Source organism: Rhinolophus hipposideros (genome assembly GCF_964194185.1).
Source record: "Rhinolophus hipposideros genome assembly, chromosome: 9".
Classification (NCBI taxonomy): Eukaryota; Metazoa; Chordata; class Mammalia; order Chiroptera; family Rhinolophidae; genus Rhinolophus; species Rhinolophus hipposideros.
The window spans coordinates 65440240-65465320 of NC_138055.1; the positions used below are offsets into that span (position 1 = coordinate 65440240).

At 37.3% G+C, this 25081-nt stretch overlaps 2 protein-coding genes across 8 annotated transcripts in view; one reads left to right on the plus strand and one right to left on the minus strand.

The window, feature by feature from the left end:
- Positions 1-23234, plus strand: part of MDM2 (MDM2 proto-oncogene) — a 35626-nt gene extending 12392 nt beyond the window's left edge. For 2 of the 6 annotated variants that reach the window (XM_081060411.1, XM_081060412.1), the window contains exons 7-10: positions 103-199; positions 1239-1399; positions 4879-5034; positions 7464-8995. In XM_081060411.1, coding sequence (XP_080916537.1) covers positions 103-199; positions 1239-1399; positions 4879-5034; positions 7464-8039 — 990 coding nt within the window. In that variant the 3' untranslated portion in view covers positions 8040-8995. Of the gene's footprint in view, positions 1-102; positions 200-1238; positions 1400-4878; positions 5035-5640; positions 5719-7463; positions 10897-21989; positions 22075-22756 lie in introns of those variants that run through there. The other 4 variants (XM_081060407.1, XM_081060410.1, XM_081060408.1 and 1 more) reach the window with 4 other exon arrangements.
- Positions 18903-25081, minus strand: part of CPM (carboxypeptidase M) — a gene marked incomplete at its 5' end in the record, with an annotated part of 66000 nt that continues 59821 nt past the window's right edge. The window contains one exon of one of the 2 annotated variants that reach the window (XM_081060414.1): positions 18903-23303. In XM_081060414.1, coding sequence (XP_080916540.1) covers positions 23049-23303 — 255 coding nt within the window. In that variant the 3' untranslated portion in view covers positions 18903-23048. The remainder of the gene's footprint in view (positions 23304-25081) is intronic. The other variant, XM_081060413.1, reaches the window with a different exon arrangement.

The following is a 25081-nucleotide window of genomic DNA, read 5'->3' on the forward strand; positions in this document are numbered from 1 at the left end:
TATGAAGTTTCTTGAAAATTTAAAAGGTTATTTAAAACAAAATTTTTAGCTTCTTTGTGCTACAAGTTAAGTTGGTGGGTCTCTTTTCTCTTGAATGTTTAGGACCCTGTGCAAGAGCTACAGGAAGAGAAACCTTCATCTTCACATTCAGTTTCTAGACCGTCTACCTCATCTAGAAGGAGAACAATTAGTGAGACAGGTATATGTGAATATTTAATTGTCATTTTTAAACAGCTTCTTAGTGTTCATTCTCTAATGAAAGTACATTTAAGCTTAACGAAATTACTGTGCTTTGCTGGTTTAGATGAATGAATTTCTGAGTGTCGTTCTCGTTTTTACTTGATTTATTTGGTTTGAAAATTGCTTTCTTAGTAATACTTTTCTGATTGACTACAGCAGGCACAGTTTACTGTGCCCCTGGGTTTTATGGTCAGTCAGTTCTCTAGTCAAGGTAATAGAGGAAAAGGATGAAACTATTTTACTCACCATTATAACAGTGAAAATATTTAATTATTGCTTCTAATAAGTGGTAAAACATACCAGTAAATTTGAAAACAAACTAAATAGCATCTTAGAAATGAAGATGATAAAATAGCTGAGAATTTTTGCAGAGAAAATATAGTGGAGGCGGAGGGAGCGGCTATTGCCTGATCAGACGTCAGTATCATAACTAAAACTGTATGATTCAAGTGAAAGAAGATGAGTGAAACAGAATAAACTCAGACTAGAATCTTGTACATGAGGGCAGAGGGCAGTAAGGGCAGAGGATGGCTTACTGAATACATGGGACTGGAACAAATGGTTAGTTTTTTGCGGGGAGGGGAAATCAAGTTATATTTGTAACTCATGCCAAAGTGAATTCCAAGTATGCCTTCTAAGTATATTAAACATTTTTGGTTCTTTTCAGAAAAAAAACCTTAACATCTTAAAGTTTGATTTTGACAGAAATATCCTAGTTTGATTAATACAAGCTGTGGATGGATTAGATTAATTGTGACTTAATGGAGACAAAGTTCTGAAATAAGCTTAAAAAGCTTTTAAAAATACAGTGTTCTCCTATAACTGTTGGACAGATCCAATGAAAGAGTGTTGACTTTTGAAATAGCACTATTTTTCTGTTTAATTTTGTTGGAACTAAATTTTAAGTACAAATAGGTACTCAAACAGCTCAATTTCTAAATAAATTACATATAGCAATCGTAGAAATTTAATTAACTTGTTTTTCCTTACACATCCAGAAGAAAATTCAGATGAATTACCTGGTGAACGACAAAGAAAGCGCCACAAGTCTGATAGTATTTCATTTTCCTTTGATGAAAGTGTTGCTGTGTGTGTAATAAGGGAGATATGTTGTGAAAGAAGCAGTAGCAGTGAATCAACAGGGACTCCCTCAAATCCGGTAATCTTCTCGTTTTGAATAAAATAAGACTCTAATTTTTAAAATCTTAATTCTGGCAGTTCTAATAAGCATTCACATAGAAAGCGCATGTATCATACGCATTTGCTGCTATATACAGTGGTAAAATTATTCTTTAAAATAAGCCTATATAGATCTACCCCACCCTAACCTCAGGTTTGGGGAGAAATGTAGAAGGTAGTGGAATTGCACTGGATTTGTATTGCTAAAATTAGTACCAATATTAATAGTTATTAATGTCACCCTACATATTGGAGAACCTTTGTGGGTCACTGCACCAATAGTAAATTCAAATAAACTGGAGTATAGTGTAGTCTGAGAATTCAGAAGTTCTCAAAAATAATGGAACAAAAATGAAAATTTGATTTAGTTAGATATCATAGGATTCTAAGGCAAATTTGTCTTGAATATTTAGAATAGAAATGTCACTTTTACACAGCTATCAGCAAGTAAATTGGCATAGTCTGAGCTTCACATTTTCCATGCGTAGTCTAGACAGTAGTATGTAAATAGTAGTAAATAGACCATATGTAGTAAATAGACCTTAGGGAGGGTCTATTTACCAAGCTGTGAAATGCATGGATGACAGATTACCAGTAGTTTTTAATTCCAAAGTATTAGCCAGGAATAAATTCACTGAAAGAAGTTTTGTAAAGAAGTTTTTGCTAACAAGAGTGTTTGACAAATGGAATATATATTTTTTTGTCATTAACATTTGTCTTTAAAATGTTACTAAAATTGGAATATTTGTGATAATGGCAATACCACATGGTCATTATTCTGCATATGAGTGATCAGTTTATAGTTCTCTAGAAGATGTAAGGGGCGGAACCAGTTGTGATAGTTACTTTATTCTTGCTTTGTATGTATTGTTACGTGTATTATCTTTAGGTTTTTCTCTTCAAAGCAGTGATTTTACGGATACTGATGTTACCCTCTAAAGCCAGTATTTAATAGAGCTGTTACTTGTCTAGGCCACTAGATGGCATGGGAGAGCAAGTTGTTTATCAGTAGATATTGAAGTGTCTTTTCTATGCCAGGTTCATTTGGCATTGGAGATACAGTGGTACTCAAGGTAGATATGGTCCCTGCCCTCATGGGGAGGTAGATAGTCAGCAACTAAACAAATAATTAAAACATTTAATAAATGCTATGAAAATAAATATGGGTTCTTGAAAGCAAATATATGTGATCTGAAAGTTGAATGCAATAAAAGAAATCTTGACATGAACACGAACTTCATGTTTGGATTATTATATTCCTTACAATGCCCCATTAAACTTAGTCTTTGTTAAAGTTGTTTGAAAATTCTGGCTAAATGATATTTAAAGTCCTTGTTCTTGCTTTCCATCTGGGACACTAACTTGTTATCAAAACAATGTAGGGGGTATTCCCTCCCGCCCCCTTTTTTTTTTTTTTTTTTGGTTATTCCTATCCTACACTCGCCAAAAATTCCTCTCTATTAAAAATCTTTTGTTTTTCAGGCTAAGTCCCTAGTTGGGAAAGCTTTTGGTAGGGCCAACTTTTTTTTCCTTCATTTTAGCTTACTTCACATAAGAATGTTATAGTTGTCATTTACGGTTAGAGGGAGTTAAAGGAAAGTGCATTTGCCTCCCATCTTTTCTTTCTTTTGGGTTTAATAAATTGGGAAACTAAGACTATATTCTAGACTATACCAGGCAATTATCATCTCGGTAGCCTCAAACTCTTATTTATAGATGGGAAAACCAAGACTTGAGGATTTCAAATAACTTGTTAAGATCCCATAACTAATAACTGTCACAGTTGGAATTCAGACAAACCAGGGATTTCTAACTTCAAAATTTAAGATCTTTCCAGATCAAGCACGTCGGATGCTTTTTAAATATGCAGTATTTAAAAGTTTCTGGATCATTCTTTTTTGAACATCAGCCAGAACTTTTAAAAAGAACTTTTAATATTTCTTCCTTTCCAGTACCCTAGCACTGGGGTGGGCAAACTTTCTGTAAAGGGTGGGATAGTATCTGTTTTGCGCTTTGCAGGCCATATGGTCGATTGCAGCTACTGAGCTCTGTTGCTGTAAAGCAAAAGCAGCCATAGACGACAGGAAAACAAATGGTTCTTGCTGTGTAGTTATTTATAAAAATAGATGGGTGGTGGGCCATAGTTGTTGACGCCTGGCGTAGAGGATGCATTCTAAGACTTCATTTTTCTTGTGATTTACCCCCTTATTCTAAACTTAGTGCACCAAAGATTAGTTAATTGAAGTATCCAGTTAAGTTACCTTATTAAAGATGTTACTGTATTCTGGCTTGACTTGTGATTTTAGCCTGATTGTTAATAGAGCCCTTGTTAGGAGTCAGAACTGCAACTTGATGAATGTTGCTTTACTACTGCTTGCTTAACATCACTGTGGAAAAAACAGCATTTTGACTTCAGTGGTTATACTTTGTTTTTGTTTTTATAAATGATGGAAGTATCTTAGAGATCATTTAATTCGAATTCCTTTCATAGATGAAATAGCTGTGGCCTTTCTAGGTTAAATATGTCCAAAGTTAAATAGCTACTTAGTGGCAAATCTAGAATAAGAATGTATGTATCCTGACTCCAAGACTTACATATTTTTTCTAGTTCTAGCCTTCTGCTTTGTGTATGTTCCTATCCTTAGCTATTGACAGCAAATATTATGAGACTGAAGGGCTTACTAGATATTTGTACCATTAATTAGAGACCTAAAATGAAGAATCACATGAGCAGATATGGAATTTAAAAAATAATAATAATGAAGATGTCTGAAAGCTCTTCCAAATAAATTACTCTCAAAATTCATTATAAAACATAAATCTCATAATTGTATGTTATAGCTGCTAGCATTCTACCAATTAAAGATATAAAGATGATTGAGACATGGTCTTAATTCTTAAGTGTATATAACTCAGATAAGAAATGTATGCAAAATTATGTTTTGCATAAGTTATGCGTGGAAATGTATAATCAATAATATAAGTAGTAAAGATAACAAAAGTTCAGAGAGCTCTCTTATGGTATTGGTTATGGTATTGACAGAAGCTTTGGCTAAAAAGGATGAGCAAGATTTAAAAACTGTCGAGTTATTCCATTTAGAGAGGGAGTGTGACAGATGAATTGCCAAGTTTGGTTTAGGAAACAGTCTAGGTCTGGCTGACAGTTCATATTTATGGGGAAGGAGAGTGTGTAGTTGGAGATAAGCTGAAAATGTTAATATAGTCATACTACCTGTACTTTGAATGCCAAGGAGGATTTGGCCTTTTTCCTTAATGTAATGGGTTCTGAACAGGGAAAATAAGATTCGTGCAGTAATGACCCAGAATCTTAATCTCGTGTCAAGTGTGCAGGATAGATCTGAGGAGAAAGGAGGGTCACAGGGATGACTTAGGAAGCTGTTAACAGAGGCCAACAAATAATATACATTGTCACACTTACTTTTTTCTTTCTGATTTTAGGATCTTGATGCTGGTGTAAGTGAACATTCACCTGATTGGTTGGATCAGGATTCAGTTTCAGATCGATTCAGTGTAGAATTTGAAGTTGAGTCTTTCAATTCAGAGGATTATAACCTTAGTGAAGAAGGACAGGAACTCTCGGATGAAGATGATGAGGTAGTTTTTTTATCTAATCATACTCTTAAAGTTTTTTTTTAACATTTTCCATATTAACTGATGAGATTGAAATAATAACGTATTCAGATTTCACTTGAAATATTCATACTAGAATATTGTTTTGTGGACTTGAGGCTTTGTAGTTCCTTGTTTGATTTATATTTTTATAAATACAACGCCAAGAAGTAGGCCTTAATGAGCATTCTAATAATAGTCTGCTCATTTAAAAAATATTCAGTTCTCTTTTAATGTTTACTTTTTATAAAAGTAAAGCATGCATGCAGTTAAAGTCACATAGTACCTCTAGATCTGTTGCTTACATTTCTAGCTGCTTCACTGTTATTTAATACCTTCATATTTATAAAATAAAAGTGCTTGTACTGAAGTTTTTGCTTTACTCATTTTAAACATTCCGCTGACTTTTTACCACAGCGGGTGAGGGTTTCACTGATACCCATTTCTCCCCCTTTACACCTATTCCACTTGACCAATCTCAATTGCTCATATACAGTAGTAGATGCTATTTATTTAGGACTTACTGCTAAGAAAACTTTCAGGTTGAAGAAGCAAGGTGACAAATAGATGATAATGGATTTATTTTATTAGGTGTATCAAGTTACTGTGTATCAGGCTGGGGAGAGTGATACAGATTCATTTGAAGATGATCCTGAAATTTCCTTAGCTGTAAGTGAACATTTACTTTTTTAAGGAATCAAAAAATAACATTGAGGTCAAGTTTGGAAAATATGTCTAGTCTACTTCCTGACATGAAATAATTTTTAATAAAGTTAAAATCTTTAAAATGTTAATGATTTAAAGCATTTTCATTCTTTTATTTGTTGTGTTGGGATCTGTTGCTACATTTTACTTTTTTTGTGCTGGAATTTGAACTTTTAAAGAACTTTATTGGAAATTTCAAGTGTATACAGCATACAGAATAATATAACGTATCTCCAATGTACTTATCACCGAGCTCTAATAGTTACCAACATTTTGCCAATCTTGTTGAATATAAACATTTTCATACTGATTTGTATTAAAATGTGATAGGATTTGCCATTAAAGAAATCAGGATTTAAATATTTCATACTACTAATATAAAATAATATTGACTGTCAACCACAATTAAAAATTTTTAAAAAACCTAAAACCAACACCCTATTCCAACACAAAAAAGCAAAAACCACATTTCATACTTCACTGAGTTCCTGAGGTATTGAAAGTTTTTTCAAAACTGAATATTATTGCTTTAATTTTTGTTCTTAATATTTTCATTTATTATATTCGAATAGGAAATCTCATTTTTCTTTTCTGAGTCGAAAACCATTAGTAATTATACAGACGCAAAAATGGTGACATTGTAAAATTTTTCAAAAAAATTTTTTTTGCTATATTAGAAAATAATTCAAATAATTAGTTGACTCATTTGATGTCAAGCTGAGTGAAATGTTTCAGACATAGATCTTGCAAATTTTTGGACTCTGAAGTACCCCCTCTCCTTTCTATATTGTAAGAACCTGTCTTTAGTTTTATTAGTTAGAAGAAACCTACTTTGACAACTTGAAAGAACCAATGTGGGGGAACGAACAGTCCGCACCCTTCTTGCTAATGTCTTATGTCATTGGTCAAACAATTTAAAGATGGTTACATTATTCATGGCAAGATAGGAAGAACCTCTTAGGGCAGGTTTTACAGCATCCTCAGGCAAGAACCATGCTTCAGTTCTGGCAGGGAAATAAGGATATGTTCACTAAAGTGGCTGGGGTTGTGCGGGGAGTTTATTATTCAACTTGCATGGTGAAAAGGTTTGGGAAATAAGGATAAGGTAGAAGCAATGAGCGGTTAACAGAGATGAGAACACAGTAAGGATAGACAAGAAAGAGGCATACATATTTTGGATAGTGAAAGGATGACAGAATTGAGCTGGCAGTGATTGTTGAGAAGAATGTTTTAGCATTGCCTTTGTGGGTGAAGTTAAGGAACACTCAGCTGAGCCTTGATTTTAGAGCACTTTGAAAGAGAGGCAATGGCAGACTGAGCAGTAGTTTTGTCTAGATTGATGGGACTCTGTGCACAGTTTCCACGGCTGAGCCTCTAAGGGCGTGGAGTGGAAACAGGTTTCATTACAGAGCAGAAGGTCATCCCGTAGCACGTGCTTCAACTAAATGAAACAAGGGTATCTGTGTCCTCAAACAGATGACTTTATAGGTGCAGACTTAAGTCACGGTGAATACATTTGTTTGTTTTAGTATTCTTAAGAGTTTAGCTAAAAAAAGAAATACTTAATAATCTCATACTTGAGGAAAGATTGTTAAATACTGAAAATTGAGCTGTGGGATACATTTTACCTTAGACATTAAAGTTCTTGGTGTTGATATGACTAGTTACTAAAGGGTTGCAGAAACTAACTCTGTCTTATTTCATTGAAGGACTATTGGAAGTGTACTTCATGCAGTGAAATGAACCCTCCCCTTCCACCACATTGCAACAGATGTTGGGCCCTTCGTGAGAATTGGCTTCCTGAAGACAAAGGGAAAGACACAGGGGAAATGCCTGAGAAAACTGAACTAGAAAACTCAACACAAGTAGAAGAGGGCTTTGATGTCCCTGATTGTAAAAAACACACAGTGAATGATTCCCAAGAATCATGTGTTGAGGAAAATGATGAAAAGATCACACAAGCCTTCCATTCCCAAGAAAGTGAGGACTACTCTCAGCCATCAACTTCCAGTAGCATCATTTATAGCAGCCCAGAAGATGTCAAAGATCTTGAGAGGGAAGAGACACAAGACAAAGAAGAAAGTGTGGAATCTAGTTTTCCCCTTAATGCCACTGAACCTTGTGTGATTTGCCAGGGTCGACCTAAAAATGGCTGCATTGTCCACGGCAAAACAGGACATCTTATGGCATGCTTTACATGTGCAAAGAAGCTAAAGAAAAGGAATAAGCCCTGCCCAGTATGTAGACAGCCAATTCAAATGATTGTGCTAACTTATTTCTCCTAGTCTGAAAAGTAGAATTATATATTTCTAACTAACCCTAAAAATTTAGACATGAAATTCTATTTTTTTTACATCTATCAGAACAAGACAGAGCCTGAGTACGTGTAGATTTGTTTTCTGTAGTGTAATATTGCTTACTTTGTAAGAGGGAATAGCTAATATTTATTTTCTTTAATGAAAACTTCACTTCTGTTTATATTTTATATTTAGGTTTGGATGTAATTTGAATGGATATATAACTCATCCTTGACCCCCGCCACTCATATTTTAAATAATTTCCACTGTCTTAAAAGATCCCGGTCAGATCTTTTTTTAAAAAACACTGTCAATAGAACATTTAAATGTAATTATTTAGTTACTGGCCTTTACTTAAGGCCAGTATTAGAAGCCAGGGAATTCACAAAGACTAATTGAGAATTTAATAAACAGAAGGATTATTTATTTTTAAACTGAAAAAAAAAAACCTGAAAATGTCATAACTTCTCTCTAAGTTGTCTAGAAATAACAGATCACTTTTTTTTTTTTAAGAATGATAGGGTCAGAAGATAGGATTCTAAAATATCAAATGTATAAATTAACATCTTGATTTTGCACAGGAAGTCTGTGTGCCAGTTACTAATGGTACATAAAAACACACATGTATGACTTACCAATACACAGGTAAGTAGGAAAAAATTGAAGCAATCAGTACCTTAGACAAAGAGTGATCTTCTAATGTAGTAGAGCTTTATTAATTTGGGGTTTATAATACTTCAAGCATAGAAATAGAATTGATCTGTTCTGAACAGTTAGTATTAAAAATGTGATTATAAACATTTAGGATACACAATAATTATACTATTTAGAAAACATTCACATGTGCAACATTCACTGTGCATTAATGTAGTCTTGATTGTCTAAATTTTTGGGTTAGTATACATAAGTTTATTGATTTATGAATAAACAATTGTTAAATGACTAAGCATTGTTTCAAGAATGTGATTATTGGATCTTATAAATATTTCATAATAATGAGTTGTTAAAATAGAAATTACATTTGAATATCACCTCATTTGGGTAATCAAAGGTACAAGTCTGAATATGCTTGTGCTTTTGGAATGGCCATGTCTGCTCTCTTTGGAAGTACACGTGTCAATGGGCAGCTTGACGCAGTTGGGAGCCTCCAGGGTATCGAGTAAGGCCAACCTGAGAGAATGATGTTACAGTTTAGTAGGGCCACCAAACACTTTTCTCCCTGTCTTGTTCACTTGTGTCACCACATGGCAGCCTTGCTAAGTGGTTTCTCAAGTGATAGTGAACTAACTGGTCTGGAGGGATGTAGTCGGAGCAGGGAGGGGAGTTAGGGCTAACCACCCTGCCACTAGTCAGCATGAAAAGCACTATTGTAATTGCTTGTAATTTCTCTGAGTTACCTATGAAACTAAATTCCATAAGGCCAAGAACCTCTTCTTGACTGTGATATATATACATACATGGGTAGCAATAAGAATTTTTTGAATGAATCAAAGCATTGAGACTTGAGTCTTGAAGCTGCCTTTAAAACAGGAGCCTGCGGGCCCCAAAGCCAGACCAGGGTTAGCTGTTGGCATCTTTAAGTTTACATTTTTATTTTTAATAAGGGTTCTAAAGATAACTGATGAGTGTAGGTCTATAGACAGTAACTGCAAGTTATGCAGTGTATCGTGAAAAGTTTGTTGCACTTTCTGGTTGTTTGGATTCTGAATTGGGTTTTAATTTAGTATTTACAAAAAAAATTTTTTCACCTTAAAGTACCAATTGTACTTTAAGAAGTACAGAAGAAGTTTGTGGCCAGCTTTCAATTGTATATGATAGGGAATTTTTGACATATACAAGTGATGCTTTAATAAGATACATATCTGAAAGTACCAGCACTTTAGAAGGTGCTCAGAAGTGTTGAATATGTTAACAAATGGTAAAATGGGCTGTTAACAGGATATAATAAAAACCAACAGAAAATAGAACGAGCAGTGTGAAGTGACAGCAGATGGGAGACTCCCCACATGTTCAGTAATTAACAGGTAATGGATTTGGAATGATATATAAAAATATTAGTGGAATAGTATTGTTTTGGATAAGAAGAACCATAATAGATTGTTTTATTTTTTCCATTACTGTCATGTTATGTATTTAATTTACTTTTCAGCTAAATTTTAGTACTTACGTGTGTGTTTGATTCACATATTCCCAGGCCACACTCCATATTAGGCCTTTCTCCAAGAACAGAGTGACATTGGCCTTTGTTCAATGGACCATTTTTGGTTCATTTTTAATTTACAGGTGTTTTGATGTCACTTCCCTGATTTAAATATAGAAAAAAAACTTGTTGGGCATTATCTGAAATGTTCTGCCTGATCATTTTAGACTTTTAGAGCTCCCTATGAATAGGGGCTTTCTTTTCACCGTTCTCTCATCCTTGTTAGTACAACAAAGTTCACTATCTCCTGACTTTTCCATGACTTTTTATTTTCATCCTGTGGAGTGTTAAGAGCTAACTAAATTTAAGTAGCACATTTGGTACTTGCTTAGTGTCCCTAGAATTAGAGACAAAAAAAATTTATGGAGCTTAGGATGGGGTCTGGCAAGAAGAGGTTCTTGGCCTTATGGAATTTAGTTTATCAGTTCCAGGTGTACAAAACAATGTAGTAGTTAGCCATTTACACCCCTCACAAAGTGATAAGCCCCATTCCCCAATCTACTACCCCTTTGACCTGATTTCTGAATATTAATTTTGTATCCTGCTACTTTACTAAATTATCAGTTCTAGTATTTTGGTGGAATCTTGGGGGTTCTCTATGTATAGTATCATGTCATCTGCAAATAATGACAGTTTTACTTGTTCCTTTCTTGTTTAGATGCCTCTTGTTTCTTTCTCCTGTCTGATTGTTGTAGCAAGAACTTCCAATACTATGTTGGATAAAAGTGACAGTGGCCATCCTTGTCATGTGGCTGATCTTAAGGGGAATCCTTTTAGCTTTTCCTCATTGAGTATGATATTAGCTGTGGGTCTGTCATATGACATTTATTATGTTCTCTCTATTCCCGTATTGCTAAGAGTTTTTATCGTAAATGGATGCTGGATTTTGTCAGGTGCTTTTTCTGCGTCATGACCATATGCTGTTATTTTTCATTTTGTTAATGTGTATCATGTTAATTGATTTGTGGGTATTGAATTGACCTTGCATACCAGCAATGAATCCCACTTGATCGTGTTGTATGGTCGTTTTAATGTATTGCTGAATTCGGTTTGCTAATACTTTGTTAAGGATTTTTACGTCTATGTTCATTAAGGATATCAGTCTATAGTTTTCTTTTTTTGTAATTTCTTTGTCTGGTTTTGGAATCAGGGTAATGGTGGTCTCGTAAAATGAGCTTGGAGCCTTCTTTTCTCTTGGATTTTTTTGGAATAGTTTGAGGAGAATAGGTGATAATTTTTTTTTTTTTTGAATGTTTGGTAAAATTCGCCTATGAAGCCATCTGGTCCAGGACTTTTGTTTTTTGGGAGCTTGTTGATCACTAATTCAATTTCGTTGGTAGTAATAGGTCTGTTCAGATTTTCTGTTTCTTTTTGACAGCTTTGGAAGATTGTAGCTTTTAGGTGTTTCTGTTTCTTCCAGATTGTCCAGTTTGTTGGTGTATAATTGCTCATAGTATTTTCTTAAAATTTTTGTATTTCTGTGGTGTTGATTGTCACTTCCTTCTTTCAGTTCTGATTTTATTTGGGTCCCCTTTTTTTTCTTGATTAGACTGGTTGAAGGTTTGTCAGTTTTGTTTATTTTTTTCACAAAAATCAGCTCTTGGTTTCATTGGTCTTTGTTTTATATTTTTTTTTTACATGGGTGTTCATTTTATTATTTATTAAACTGTACATGCATGTTTTATGTATGTTTCTGTACCTGTGGTCCCTTTCACAGTAAAAGAAGATACAAAGAGGTAACAAGGAGCCGAGCTAGTAAGTGGCTAGGATAGCCTGAGATCTAATTCCAGAGCTTTTTACCCTACCAATCCAACACAAGGCATGAGTACCAGCCCAGCTCACCTATATCCTGGTGCTGTGGCTTAGGGCAAACGCTGATACCTCTCTCAGACTTTGTATTGTTTTTTTTTTAGTCTCTATTTCATTTATTTCTGTTCCGATCTTTATCATTTCCTTCCTTGTTCTCACTTTGGGCATTGTTTGCTGTTCTTTTTTCAGTTCCTTTAAGTGTAAAAACAGACTGTTGATTTGAGATTTTTTTTTATTTCTTTAGGTAGCCCTGCATTGCTAAGAATTGCCCCCTTCGGACTGCTTTCACTGTGTCCCATAGATTTTGGGGTGGTTGTGTTTCCATTTTCATTAGTCTAGAGATATCTTTTGATTTCTTTCTTGATCTCATTGTTGACCTATTCATTATTTGGGTAGCATGTTATTTATTCTCCATGTGCTTGTGTGTTTTTCAGTTTTTTTCTTGTAATTGATTTCTAGTTTTATACCACTGTGGTCAGAGAAGATGCTTGATATGATTTCAGTCTTCCTAAATTTATTGAGACTGGCTTTGTGGCCTAACATGTGGTCTACCTTGAAAAATGTTCCATGTGCGTTTGAGAAGAATGTATGTTCTGCTGCTGTGGGGTGAAATGCTTTAAAAATATCAATTAAATCCATCTGGTCTAGTGTGTCATTTAAGACCACTGTTTCTGTTTGGAAGATCTGTTTATTGGTGTCATGGGGTATTGAAGTCCCCTACTATGGTTGTTATTGTTGGTCTCTGCCTTTATGTAGGTCAATATTTGCTTTATATATTTAGGGGCTCCTATGTTAGTTGCATAAACTTTTACTGGGGTGATGTCCTCTTGTTGGATTCATCCCTTTATTATTATGTGATGTCCTTCTTTGTGTCTTATTATAGTTTTCATTTTAAAGTCTATTTTGTCCGATAATAAGGATTGCTACCCCAGCTTTTTTCTTGTTTCCATTTGCATGAATTATTTTTTTCCATTCCTTTACTTTCAGTCTGTATGTGTCTTTCAGTTTGAGGTTGGTCTCTTGTAGACAGCATCTGCATGGGTCTTGTTTTCTTATCCACTTAGCTACCCTATCATTTTATTGAAACATTTAATCCATTTACTTTTAAAGTGATTTTTTTTTTTTTTAAAGATTTCCATTCTTTTTTTTTTATTGGGGAAGTGGAACAGGACTTTATTGGGGAACAGTGTGTACTTCAGGACTTTTTTCCAAGTCAAGTTGTTGTCCCTTCAATCTTAGTTGTGGAGGGCGCAGCTCAGCTCCAGGTCCAGTTGCCAATGCTAGTTGCAGGGGGCGCTGTCCACCATCCCTTGTGGGACTTGAGGAATTGAACTGGCAACCTTGTGGTTGAGAGCCCGTGCTCCAACCAACTGAGCCATCTGGGAGGCAGCTCAGCTCAAGGTGCCGTGTTCAATCTTAGTTTCAGGGGGCGCTGCCCACCATCCCTTGTGGGACTTGAGGATTTGAACTGGCAGCCTTGTGGTTGAGAGCCCACTGGCCCATGTGGGAATCGAACCAACAGCCTTCGGAGTTAGGAGCATGGAGCCCTAACCGCCTGAGCCACCGGGCCGGCCCCTAAAGTGATTATTGATAGGTACATAATTATTGCCATTTTATTATTCCTATTTTCTAATCTTTGTTCATTTTCTTCTTTTTTCTGCTTAAAGTAGTCCTTTTAACATTTCTTGTAATACTGGCTTGGTAGTAATGAATTCCTTTAGTAGCTTTTTCTTGTCTGGGAAGTCCTTTTATCTCTTCTTCAATTTTAAATAATAGCCTTGCTGGGTAGACTAATCTTGGTTGCGGGCCCTTGGTTTTCATCACTCTGATTATTTCCTGCCACTCCCTCCTGGCTTGCAAAGTTTCTGTTGAGAAAAATTCACTGATAATTTACTTATGGGAGCTCCCTTATAAATAACTAGTTGTCTTTCTCTTGCTGATTTTAGGATTCTCTCTTTGTCTTGAAGCTTTGCCATTTTAATGATGATGTGTCTTGGTGTGGGCCTGTTTGGCTTCTTGTTATTTAGAGCTCTGTGTTTCCTGGGCTTGTATGGCCATTTCATTCACCAGGTTATGGAAGTTTTCAGTCATTATTTCTTCAAATAGGTTCTTGATCCCTTACCCTCTCTTCTCCTTCTGGTACTCCTGTGATGCAATTGTTGTTATGTTTGATGTTGTCCCACAGGTCTCTAAACTATCTTCGTTTCTTATTTTTTCTTTTTGTTGTTCCGATTGGGTGTTTTCTGCTACCTTGTCTTTTACATCACTGATTCGATCCTCCGTCTAATCTGCTGTTGAATCCATCTAGTGTATTTTTCATTTCAGTTATTGTATTCTTTATTTCTGACTGGTTCTTTCTTATGGTTTCTATGTCCCTCTTTATGCTTTGCTATCTCTTTGTTGAAATTCTTACTGAAGTTTCTTAAGTATTCTTATAATCAGTGTTTTAAACTCTGTCTCTGATAGGTTGGTTTCACCCATTTCATTTAGTTCTATTTCTGGAGGTTTCTCCTGTTCTTTTATTTGGGACATGTTTCTTTGTTTCCTCATTCTGGCTGCTGCTCTGTGTTTGATTCTATGTATTAGGTAGATCTCCTATGTCTGTCAGTCTTTGCTGGGTGGCCTTATGTAGTATGTGTCCTGTGTGGTCCAGTGGCATCGTCTCCCTGATGTCCTGTGTGTGTGTTCCGGGAATGTCCTTTGAGTATGCTGTGTGTGTTCTCCCATTGTAGTTCGGCCTTGATTGCTTTTGACAAGTCAGTGGGTGGGATTGACTTTCAGGCCGACTGACTGTGAGGATTGGCTATCTGTACTGTGTGATCTGATGTGTGAGGGCTGACCCTTCAGAGGGGGTGTCGCCCCCACGGGCTCTTGTGCCTGTTGAGACTACCCTTTGGATGTGTTGCTTGTTGGGCTAGCCAGGTAGTGCTCTGGTGTGGTCTGAAGCCAGCCGCTGGGTGTGTTGTTTCTGGTGTCAGTTGACCCTGCAGCCCAATTTCAGCCTTACCTGTTACTGGCCCTCAGCTACCTGGTATTGTGTTTCCCCGAAAATAAGGTCTTATAATTTTGCTCCAAAAGACGCATTAGAGCTGAAGGTCTGGCTAGGTCTTATTTTCCGGGAAACACGGTAGGAGCCACAAAACTGTATGTAGTTGGCTGCTGCCTGTGCTGGACCTGTAGGCCTGTGGGTGTGGCCTTCCTGTGAAACGAGGCTGGCTGCCACCAGTAGTGGGTCTGAGGCAGCTATTGCCATCGCCAGCTGCCCATATAGCCCAGCCATTGAAAGAGCCTCCCTTGGGTGTGCAGGCTGCACTGGTTGACCCGATGTTGAGTGCCCTCTGTGCTGCAGCACTAGCTGGGTGGGCTGTAGTCCCAGGGAGTCATGAGACGTGGCTGGTGGTTTTTACAAAATTAATGCAGATTCAGTTCTTATGCCAGTGCCCAGTCTGACTACTTCTCACAGCACTCTTAGAACACCATAGCCAGCCACCAGGCTGACAAATTCCTGAGAGCTGCCCAAGAGTGGCTGTGGTGCAGGTTTTGGGTCACTGTCCACAACCAAAATCTCCCTGGGCCGTCGTGGGCCCTCTGCTGTAAAAGGCGTCTGTGGCTTGTCGGGCAGGGCTAGCCACCTAGGTGCCCAGAGTGCCCCTGGCAGTGCAGCTCTAGGTGGGCGGAGCGGGGTTCCAGGGAGCTAAGGGGTATGGTCGGTGGTTTCTACAGTCAGTGCAGCCTCAGCTCCCGCACCAGTGCTGGGCCCATCACCACCCCGCAAAAACTCCCTGAGAACATCATGGCCAACCACTGCCTGTCTCAGGCCCGCAGGTTCCTCAGAGCTGCCCACGGGACGCTCTGGCACAGGTCTTGGGTTACCGCCCACTAGCAAACGTTTCCCAGACCACCACCCAGGCTTCAGCAGTCTGTAGGGCAGGGCCAGCAGCCCAGCAGTCAAGAGTGTCCCAGGCGAGGTGGCACCAGTTGTGCAAGGGTGAGACCCAGGGTGTCATCAAACGGTGGTGCGCACATGCGGATTTTACCAGACCAATGCAGTCCCAGACTTGGCCCTTTGGGTGTGGGCTTAACACTGAAAATATTGCGCCCTCCTATAGGCCACAGGTGTGTCAGGCTCCAAACAGGGACAGCAATGGCTCCTGTTCCTCCAGCTCATGCCCCGAAGCCATGCAACTTGGTTCTTCCCTGCATGTCTGTCCCTGGGCCTCCTGAGCTGCTGCCCCTTCACCAGAGACCTGGTGAGATCCCACGAGCAAGTGAGTCCGTGTGCTGGCTCGACAAGAGGGTGTCTGGGTTTCCAGCCACCCTCTGCCCCACTGGGCATTCTTTAAGTTGCTCGCTGATTTTCACTTCCAGATGCTGTGGGAACTCCTCTTCCCGACGCAGGACCCCTGGTTTGGGGAGCCCGGCATAGGGCTGGGAACCCGCCCTCTTTAGGGGGGACCTCTGCCACCAAGGTGTCCCTCCCAGCGTTTAGCCACTATCTGTGGGTTCGGGGTCAGCCTGCTTTGATCTCCCTGCCCACCTACCAGTCCTGATTTGGTCTCTTCTTTATATCCTCAGTTATAGGGGTTTTGTTCAGCTAGTCTTCAGATGATTTTTGAGGTTGATTGTTCTATACTTTGTTTGTAATTTTGGTGTGATCCTGAGATGTAGTATGCATAGCATTTACCTAATCTGCCATCTTGGACCTCTCCCCTATATTGTTTCTATAGGAGGCATGTGAACACCAAATCTTTTTAGTTAAGCACTTTTTTAGCCACAAGGTGGAAACAGCACATTGGGTTCTCTGAAGGCATCCACTGATGGAAGACCCCTAACGGTGTAGACAGAATACTCCCAGAAGACATTGCTGGGCTAGAGAGCAAAGTAATGATGAGAGTTGTATTCTCAATTAAATCAAACACAAGCTTCACGTTTTGGTCCTGAAATCCTTCACTATTTGCCCTTCAGAGCATCGTGAGACAAATACTATGTATAAAAACAGCATGCATTAGTGTTGAAGTACAGGTATCTTTGATCAATTAGAAAAAATGTATTTGACCTAAGTTAATCAACTGCTAGTTCAGTATAAACTCTGGAAATCTTTAGTGAATATGTAAGATGTAGCAATTGTGTAAACTGGTGCTTCTAAAATTTGAGGTTTCATTCTTTAAGTTGCTTTTCATTATAAAACTAGTGAATAGAAAATTTCAAAATGGACCAATCAGTTGTTTATATTTTCTTTTACTTTCCCCCCCTATGTTTAATGTTTTAAAATTTAGTTGATTTAAAAATTGTACCTTGCTTTTTTGGGGGGTGGCGGGGAGTAATGGATGCTTTAAGGAGCTGCAAATTTAAATATTGAAGTCTAGCAGAAATACAGCAGGAAATTCCTGCAAAGGGGTTCCTATGTAATGAATTCTCTTTCAAAAATAGAAAAACTTCCCAATTTATTTTCTAAATTGAGATATCACTTTTTAGAAATTGGTGTCTATAAATTTGTTATGTCCTACTCAGCCTTGTCTCATTTAAAATTACTTTTTCATGCAAATAAAAACCACAATGAGATACCACCTCACTCCAGTCAAAATGGCTATCATCAATAAATCAACAACAAATGCTGGCGCGGATGTGGAGAAAAGGGAATGCTAGTGCACTGTTGGTGGGATTGCAGATTGGTGCAGCCACTATGAAAACAGTATGGAGGTATCTCAGGAATCTGAAAATGGAACTACCCTATGATCCAGTAATTCCACTCCTAGGCATCTACCCGGAGAAATCCCAAACTCCAATTCAAAAAGCTGTATGCACTCCTATGTTTATTGCAGCATTTACACAATAGCCAAGATATGGAAACAACCGAAATGCCCATCGGTAGATGACTGGATTAAGAAGCTGTGGTACATTTATACAATGGAGTATTACGCAGCCATAAAGAAGAAAGAAATCTTATCATTTGCAACAACATGGATGGATCTAGAGAACATTATGTTACGTGAAATAAGTCAGAAAGAGAAAGACAAGTACCATATGATCTCACTTATATGCGGAATCTAAAGAAAAGAATATGAATGAACTAATCAGAAACAGTTTTGGGGACAAAAAGGAAAAACAGAGTTGTTAGATGGGCGGGGTGGGGGGTGGGGATTAAAATTAAAAATGATTTTAATGATTTAATGATTTTAATCATTAAAAATGATTATTTCGTGATTAAAATTAAAATTTAAAAAAAAATTACTTTTTCAGCATGTTTCAGAGGGCAGACATAGACGTTAGCCCAACTTCTTTGTCCTATGACTAGAAATTCGATATCGGGTTATATTGATGAAGCATTAGGGCTGTTAATTTTCCAATTCCTACAGGAGGCAAATTCTTTGTTTATAAGTATGTTGTTTCAAAAGCACTTTATTATTTAGGACACTTATTTAGCAATTTATTTAGGACGGAAGACTTCTCCCTATATTATCATTTCCCAAAATGTGTTTGGAAATCTAGGAAGGTAAGTTCAAAGGGATGGTACTAAGCTAAATTATTTAAGAAAGTGGTTCCATGGCCAAGTATGTTTGGATGATTTCTTGCATGATTTCTCAGACCCTTTACTACTGTGTTTCCCTGAAAATAAGACCTAGCCGGACCATCAGCTCTAAGGCGTCTTTGAGCAAAAATTAATATAAAACCCGGTCTTATTTTACTATAATAGACTGGTATAATATAACACCGGGTCTTACATTAATTTTTGCTTCAAAAGACACATTAGAGCTGATGGTCTGGCGACGTCTTATTTTTGGGGAAACAGTACATTAATGTGCCTTGTGAATTTTCCAAAGGTCTTTTTATTTTATTTTTTTAACAGAATACACACTTCATCTTCTGCCCCATGTACAAATCAATTCGGAATATAACATTAGGATGGGTAATACCACATAGAAACTGTTCTGGAAGGACTACCTGAGCTTTGAAGAGTTACTGCAGTATTACTGCCTCATAAAACGTCATTTGATCTTTCCCAGGCTTTATTTCGTGATAATCAATTCTCTCTAATATGTGGACTTTGTTACACTTGCATATTTGTTTTCAAGGTATTGTAATGGAAAGAGACAGCATTCGTTGTTTACGTGAATATTAATTTATTGAGAATAAACATTCTAGATTTACTGCATTCAGAGGTAGTCATGGCCAATACTCAGTAAAACTTTATGGTCTTAGACAATTTATGCGTTTTAAGTTCTTAATTAGAAAGTAAGAAAACTTATAAAATCATCTGTGAAACATCTATAAATGGCTGTGAAGAAGTTCATATGCTAAAGTATGATAAAATAGTTTGTAAGTAATACAGTATAATATTTGCTTATTAGTGACATAAAGTCTATAATGAAGTTAGACTTCAAACTTCTTTAGGTGTTAACTAACAATTGTTTTGCTCTTTAACCATTTCTCCTCCTTTCCCCTCTAAAGTCATAAGGAAGAAAGAAGGGATTTGTCATAAAATAGACATCAACTGTAGTTTCACCGTGTGCAATAAGAATCAGACTTTGTTAAGCATCTTAATCCTGTTGCAATGAGACAATATGTTATGCTCATTTTTCTGGATTCCCCAGGAAAAGATATTTCCAGTCAAGTGTTGGATATTGTTCCTTTCTAAAGGTAAAACAAATGCAAATTTGCTTCTGGAACAAAACGCTGATTTCTTAAGACTTTCAGAAATGTTGAGTAGAGGCTTTTTTTTTTTTTTTTTTTTTAACATTTCTGGTATATCCAACAGCTCGTCTGAATGTGATAAATTAAGCACCAAAATCAACATTGACTTATCTGCAGGGACTTAAGATTACTCTAAAATATTCCCCACCATCTACATGTTAACCATAATTTGAGTAGGTACATCAGAAAAAGTTACTTCATGAAAGTTTCCTTAAATATTAGTAAATGATCATTCCAGCTAACAAGTTTGTTTTCAGACCAATTCTGTTTGTATCTGAGGCAAAAGATTTGGTCTTTAATAAGTTATACCGCCTTCAAAATATTTACCACCTTAAGGTTAATTATACTTCCTCTACCTGAGCAAGTACAAAAAAAAATGGCACCAAAGTGTGACTTAACCACTGCTTCTGACAGTCAGAAAATCGGAGTCAAGCAGAGGTCTTTATTTTATAGGTAAGGAAATTGAATGGGGTGGGTTTGAACCCAGGGCTCATTAGAAGACAGCGTTAGAAAACAGCGTTAGAAGAAGACAGCATTAGAAGACAGCGTTAAATGATCAATAAAATGATCATTTTATTCCCACGTGCTGTCTTCTAAAGTGAAAACCTTTACCATGTCAGTTTCTGTATACAAAGAGTTCTATAGAGCCTGAGGAGCACGGAAGGATGGGAACAAGTAGGAAAGATACTAACACAGGGAAATGGGATCTGGTCCGACTATAGTCAGAATTCCATGGTGGTTTCTCCTCTGGATTAGTGGAGGGTGTAGCTGGGATGCTATGGTACTATTCCCCTGCAAACTACTTTTGAGCACAGAGCCCTTTGCTGTAAAATAAGTAACGCAAACCTGCTCTGAGTTAAATTCAGGTTGGTTTAGATTTTGTAATCATCTCCAAAAAAAATTGTTTGTCTAAATGATTTTAAGTTTGATTGATAAAATTCCTGATTTTAAAATCATTTTCTTAAGAAATTTACATTAAGGATCATGAACCAATTCAGATTTTGGTTCATGTCCCTTCAAAAATTTCTTAGAAAAGGAAAAGTTAGAACTCAGAATGCTGGATTGGAAAATTGTTTGGGGCTTGATGGTAAATCAAGCCAAGTTTTATATACTTTTATATGTATGTAATATACCAAGATCATTTTCTGCAATGTTATAGTAATATATAATTTTGAGTATGTAATAAATTAATTTTTATTGAAATAAAAACGATCAAGATATTTAGGTTATTGCCCAATTTAAAAGTGATTAAAAGATGATAAATTCTGTTTATATTAAACATGCATGATTTTTGTGCACAAGAATAATTCCTAAATGCCCATGTATCTCCCATTCCTTTGTGGTTCTTAAGCATTTACCAAGCTCATTACAGTTTCATTTCTAGATCCTACATAAATTTCAATTTAAGAGCCAAGGAAACTCACTTTCAATAAGCAATACACAGCACTTAGAGATCTGCTTGTACTTTCCTCCCTCTTAATCTTACATATAATGTTTTAAGTTAGGCTAACTCATTAAAGTGGAGAACAATTGCTTTATATTTGAGTACTAATGGTAAAAATTTTGTTTTCTGATAAAAGGTAGCTGTAGTGTTGTTAACAGGTAACATAATATCTTTACTATGAACCTTATGATAAATGCAAAGTCTTGTAAAAGCACCATATTTGAATTTATTTCTTGATACATATATGAAAACACTGTTACTATTGATCTGGAAGTTGGCAAAGCATGGGTCCTAGTTTCATAAAATGACTCAAAGCCCTATTCAGTTTCTGGGGAGAGATTGGGAGTAGCAGATTGCTGGAACCCTGCCTTCATTCATTCATTCATTCATTAATTCACGTCCTAATATGTTCTAGGCCCTGAGGATATAAAAGCTAATTTTCAAACAAATATCCCTTGGTCTCAAAGAGCTCACACTCTACTAGAGAAAAATCACGTGTGGAAATAGAGGATCATAATACACTGTTCTAAATCGAATCATAGAGGCAACCTGTTTAATTTGGGAAGCAAAGAGGAAAGGCCTCAGAACAACTGGGCGGGGGTGAAATGGAAAGAAATGGGATGATGGTCACACCACAGCCTCCCTGGGGGAGTTGGTACCTAATCTGAGTTTTAAAGGAGGTGGAAAGAAAACGTAGTGGGTCAGAATGGCATTCCAGACACGGGGGACACAAACAGGACAGTACGTATGTAGGAACTACAAGCAGTTGATTGTTGATTTTTGTTTTAAACAGACCCCTTTCCCCAGTGCTGTGTGGAGGATGGATCAGAAGAGAAGGCTGGGAGCAAGACACCAATAAGGCTGTTGCAGTGCTGCAGGTGAGCTACGATGGCTGAACCTTGGCAGTGTTAGTAGGCGTGCAGAGAAGGTAGAACCAGTCAACGTTTGTAATGAACCTCAGTCTTTAGGGACTGACTGAATATATGGATGAAGGAGGGGAGGAAGTATCCCAGGTTTCTAGTTTGGTGTACCAGTAACTGAGAGAAGATAGGAGGAAGAGCAGCTCTGGAGAGAAAAGCATGTCCAGTTTTAGACATGCGTTGAGGTACCTGTGTGTCACACCCAGGTGGATGTGTCCGGTGGGCAGCTGGGTGTAAGTCTGAAGCTCAGGCAAGAGGCTACAGTTATACATGTGGGGGCTGTCAGCCAAACAGGACTGTGGCATCTGGGTACAGACAGGCAGGGGCACTTATTTACCTGTTTTGGGGCTGTAAGCAGCAACCTGTCATCTCAGTAGGCCCATATTTTCTTGGGCCACTGAGACATGGTTGCCTGTTTTCTCTCAAATTTCCTTAGAACATTGACAAAACTAAATATTCCCAGTCCTGCCATCAGTTTTCCCTGCCCTGAGAACTAGTTATATATGGCACTATGTCTTCACATACAGCACTCATAGCAAAGTCTTGTATATAATAGGTGATCAAGCAATGTTCATCTTCATTGCTTACATTCATCTGGCTCTCTGTATACAAAAATAGCTCCTTTTTTTTTTTCTTGCAGGAGCTGCTTTTTTGCTTCTCACGTTTAACTTCTTACGAATTTCTAAGACTACTTTAAAATTAAGTGTAAGTAAGTGGGTAGTACTTGATAGGGAGGTGTCTTCCATTCATCAAGATGAAATCATTTCCGTTTGTTATCACCACGCATTGCTTGCTGCAGGATTTGGAGACAACTGTTTATCTTCTTAGGGAAGGACCAGTGGAGTTTGTCCAGTTGTCCCACAGAGGGAGTTAGATTTGCAGTAACCTGGCATGAGTAATCCCTGATTCCAGGTGGTGATGGGGGTTGAGTTTCACATTTTGCTATATTTGAACAATACGTGAAAAAGAGTCACTAAAAATAAGAACAGACTAGGCTTTGTTGCAGCTGAGTGGCTTGGCAAATTTCTGTATAGAGGAATCGTAGGACACGGAGGATTTGATACTGGGATGGAATCCAATTGCCCTCTAAATGGAAATAAAATATCCTTTTTAAGAGCACTGAAGTCCTGGGATTTTTTTGGAATGATCACCTTTGTGAGGTGTGGATTGTGTCCAGGGACTGTAACCTGAGAAGAAACAAGAAACAATTATCTGAGTGATTTCAGATGTTTCATGGTGCCAACACTGAAAACAATGAAATCCACCCCTAAAATGCACTCTTTATGAAACACATGTAATGATCTGCCCGGCTTCCTAGGCTAGTAACCGCTTCAGTCCTGCTCGCTGAAAGAGTTATCCAGTGTCTGTTGATATGGGCCATAGTTAATGCTGTTTTTCAAGAACTTACAAAGTGCCATAAAGACAGGTCCCTTATCTGAAGATGTAAGTCAGGGGAAGGAAGCAGTAGACTGATTCGACCCCATCACTGTCATGGAGAGCAAAGGTAGAGTTGCCTGTTTCGCTTTGTCCCACGCCTGTACTTCCTATCCTGACTGGGTATCAAGATTACTCATAAGTGGAATTCTTTATTCAATTTATTCCATTTTCCTTGCAGCTGACCTAAGTGTACAAGTTTATTGCTTCCTTAAAAAGGTTTTATTGTTCCCTGGTTTTATTCACAGGAGTCTGAATCTTCAGGTAGATTTGGTTTTTTGTTGGTGGAAACGATCAGGAAAAAACAGGCCAAATGCTAAACTAATTTAAGACCATGTCTACTGAGAAACGCTTTTATTCTATATGGTGGAGAGAGAAAAGAATGGGGAATAACATTTGCATAACCATTCATTGGTATGTATTTTAGCCATTCATTTCAGCTTCCAAAGTCTTGCCTTCCAATCTTGTCCTAGAACCAGTAGCTAAAGCTGACATGTACTGCATTAGTCTAACTAACTACAAATGAACAATTCATAACTATACTATCAAGATGTGGTTTATTTATGGGATTACATAGAAATAATGTAGATTCACTACATGGAAAACTCCTTTTTTCCTAGAATGGAAATGTCACAGTAAATAACAGGAAAATAAAGGGCCTTTTTTAGGGAAAGAGACACGTGGAGTTGGTTTTCCAGCTCGATCGATCAATCTCAGTAGGAGGAGAGATTCTCAAGAAGATTAGCAATTGATGGGCCCCACTGCTGGGCACTGAGGGGTAACCTATGGAGCAGGGAGGCTCTGACTTCTATAGAGTTTTATAAACTGAAAACCACGCCTTTATTATGTCCTAAAGATGAAATAATGAAATACAAAGCAAAGCCAGTTTTTAATGCAGCATAGATGACTACCTTCTCCTAGGAGGAACTGCTATGATTGGTATCAAATCCACTGGCAAAGTAGAAGAATCTGGAGTGTCTTAGAGAAAAGTCATATCAGAGAGAAAAAGGCACAATCTGGCCAACTAAATCAGGTACTTATTCATTTAGTTCATTTACATATACCTACTCGGGCTCAAACTAGTCCATGCTTCCAACTAGGAAGAAATGACTCAGAAACATGCATGTTAAATTAGAATTAAAAACTGAAATTTTGCATCCATTGGAAAACACTATAATTTGTGTAGGAAAGTGCTGCAAAATGTGTATAACTTTCTTAATATAGTGGTAAAATTGGTGGATCAAATTTTATTTAAAACAGAATTCTACGGACCTTGTATCTCAATCTATTTTTTTAATAGCAGAAATTATGTTTATAGAATGGGCATTAAAATGATATTCCATGAAGCTTGGAAGTACTTTGGTTACACTGTTTAATTATTACTATTAATAAGGTTTGTTCCATTTTTATAGCCAAGTAGGATTTGGCTTCTATTTAAAAAATTGCCAGCTGGGGGAAAAAAACATGATATTTTTGGTTGGTTCCTATCATTCTCACCTCTCTCACTTCCTGCCAGACACAAGTCTGATGC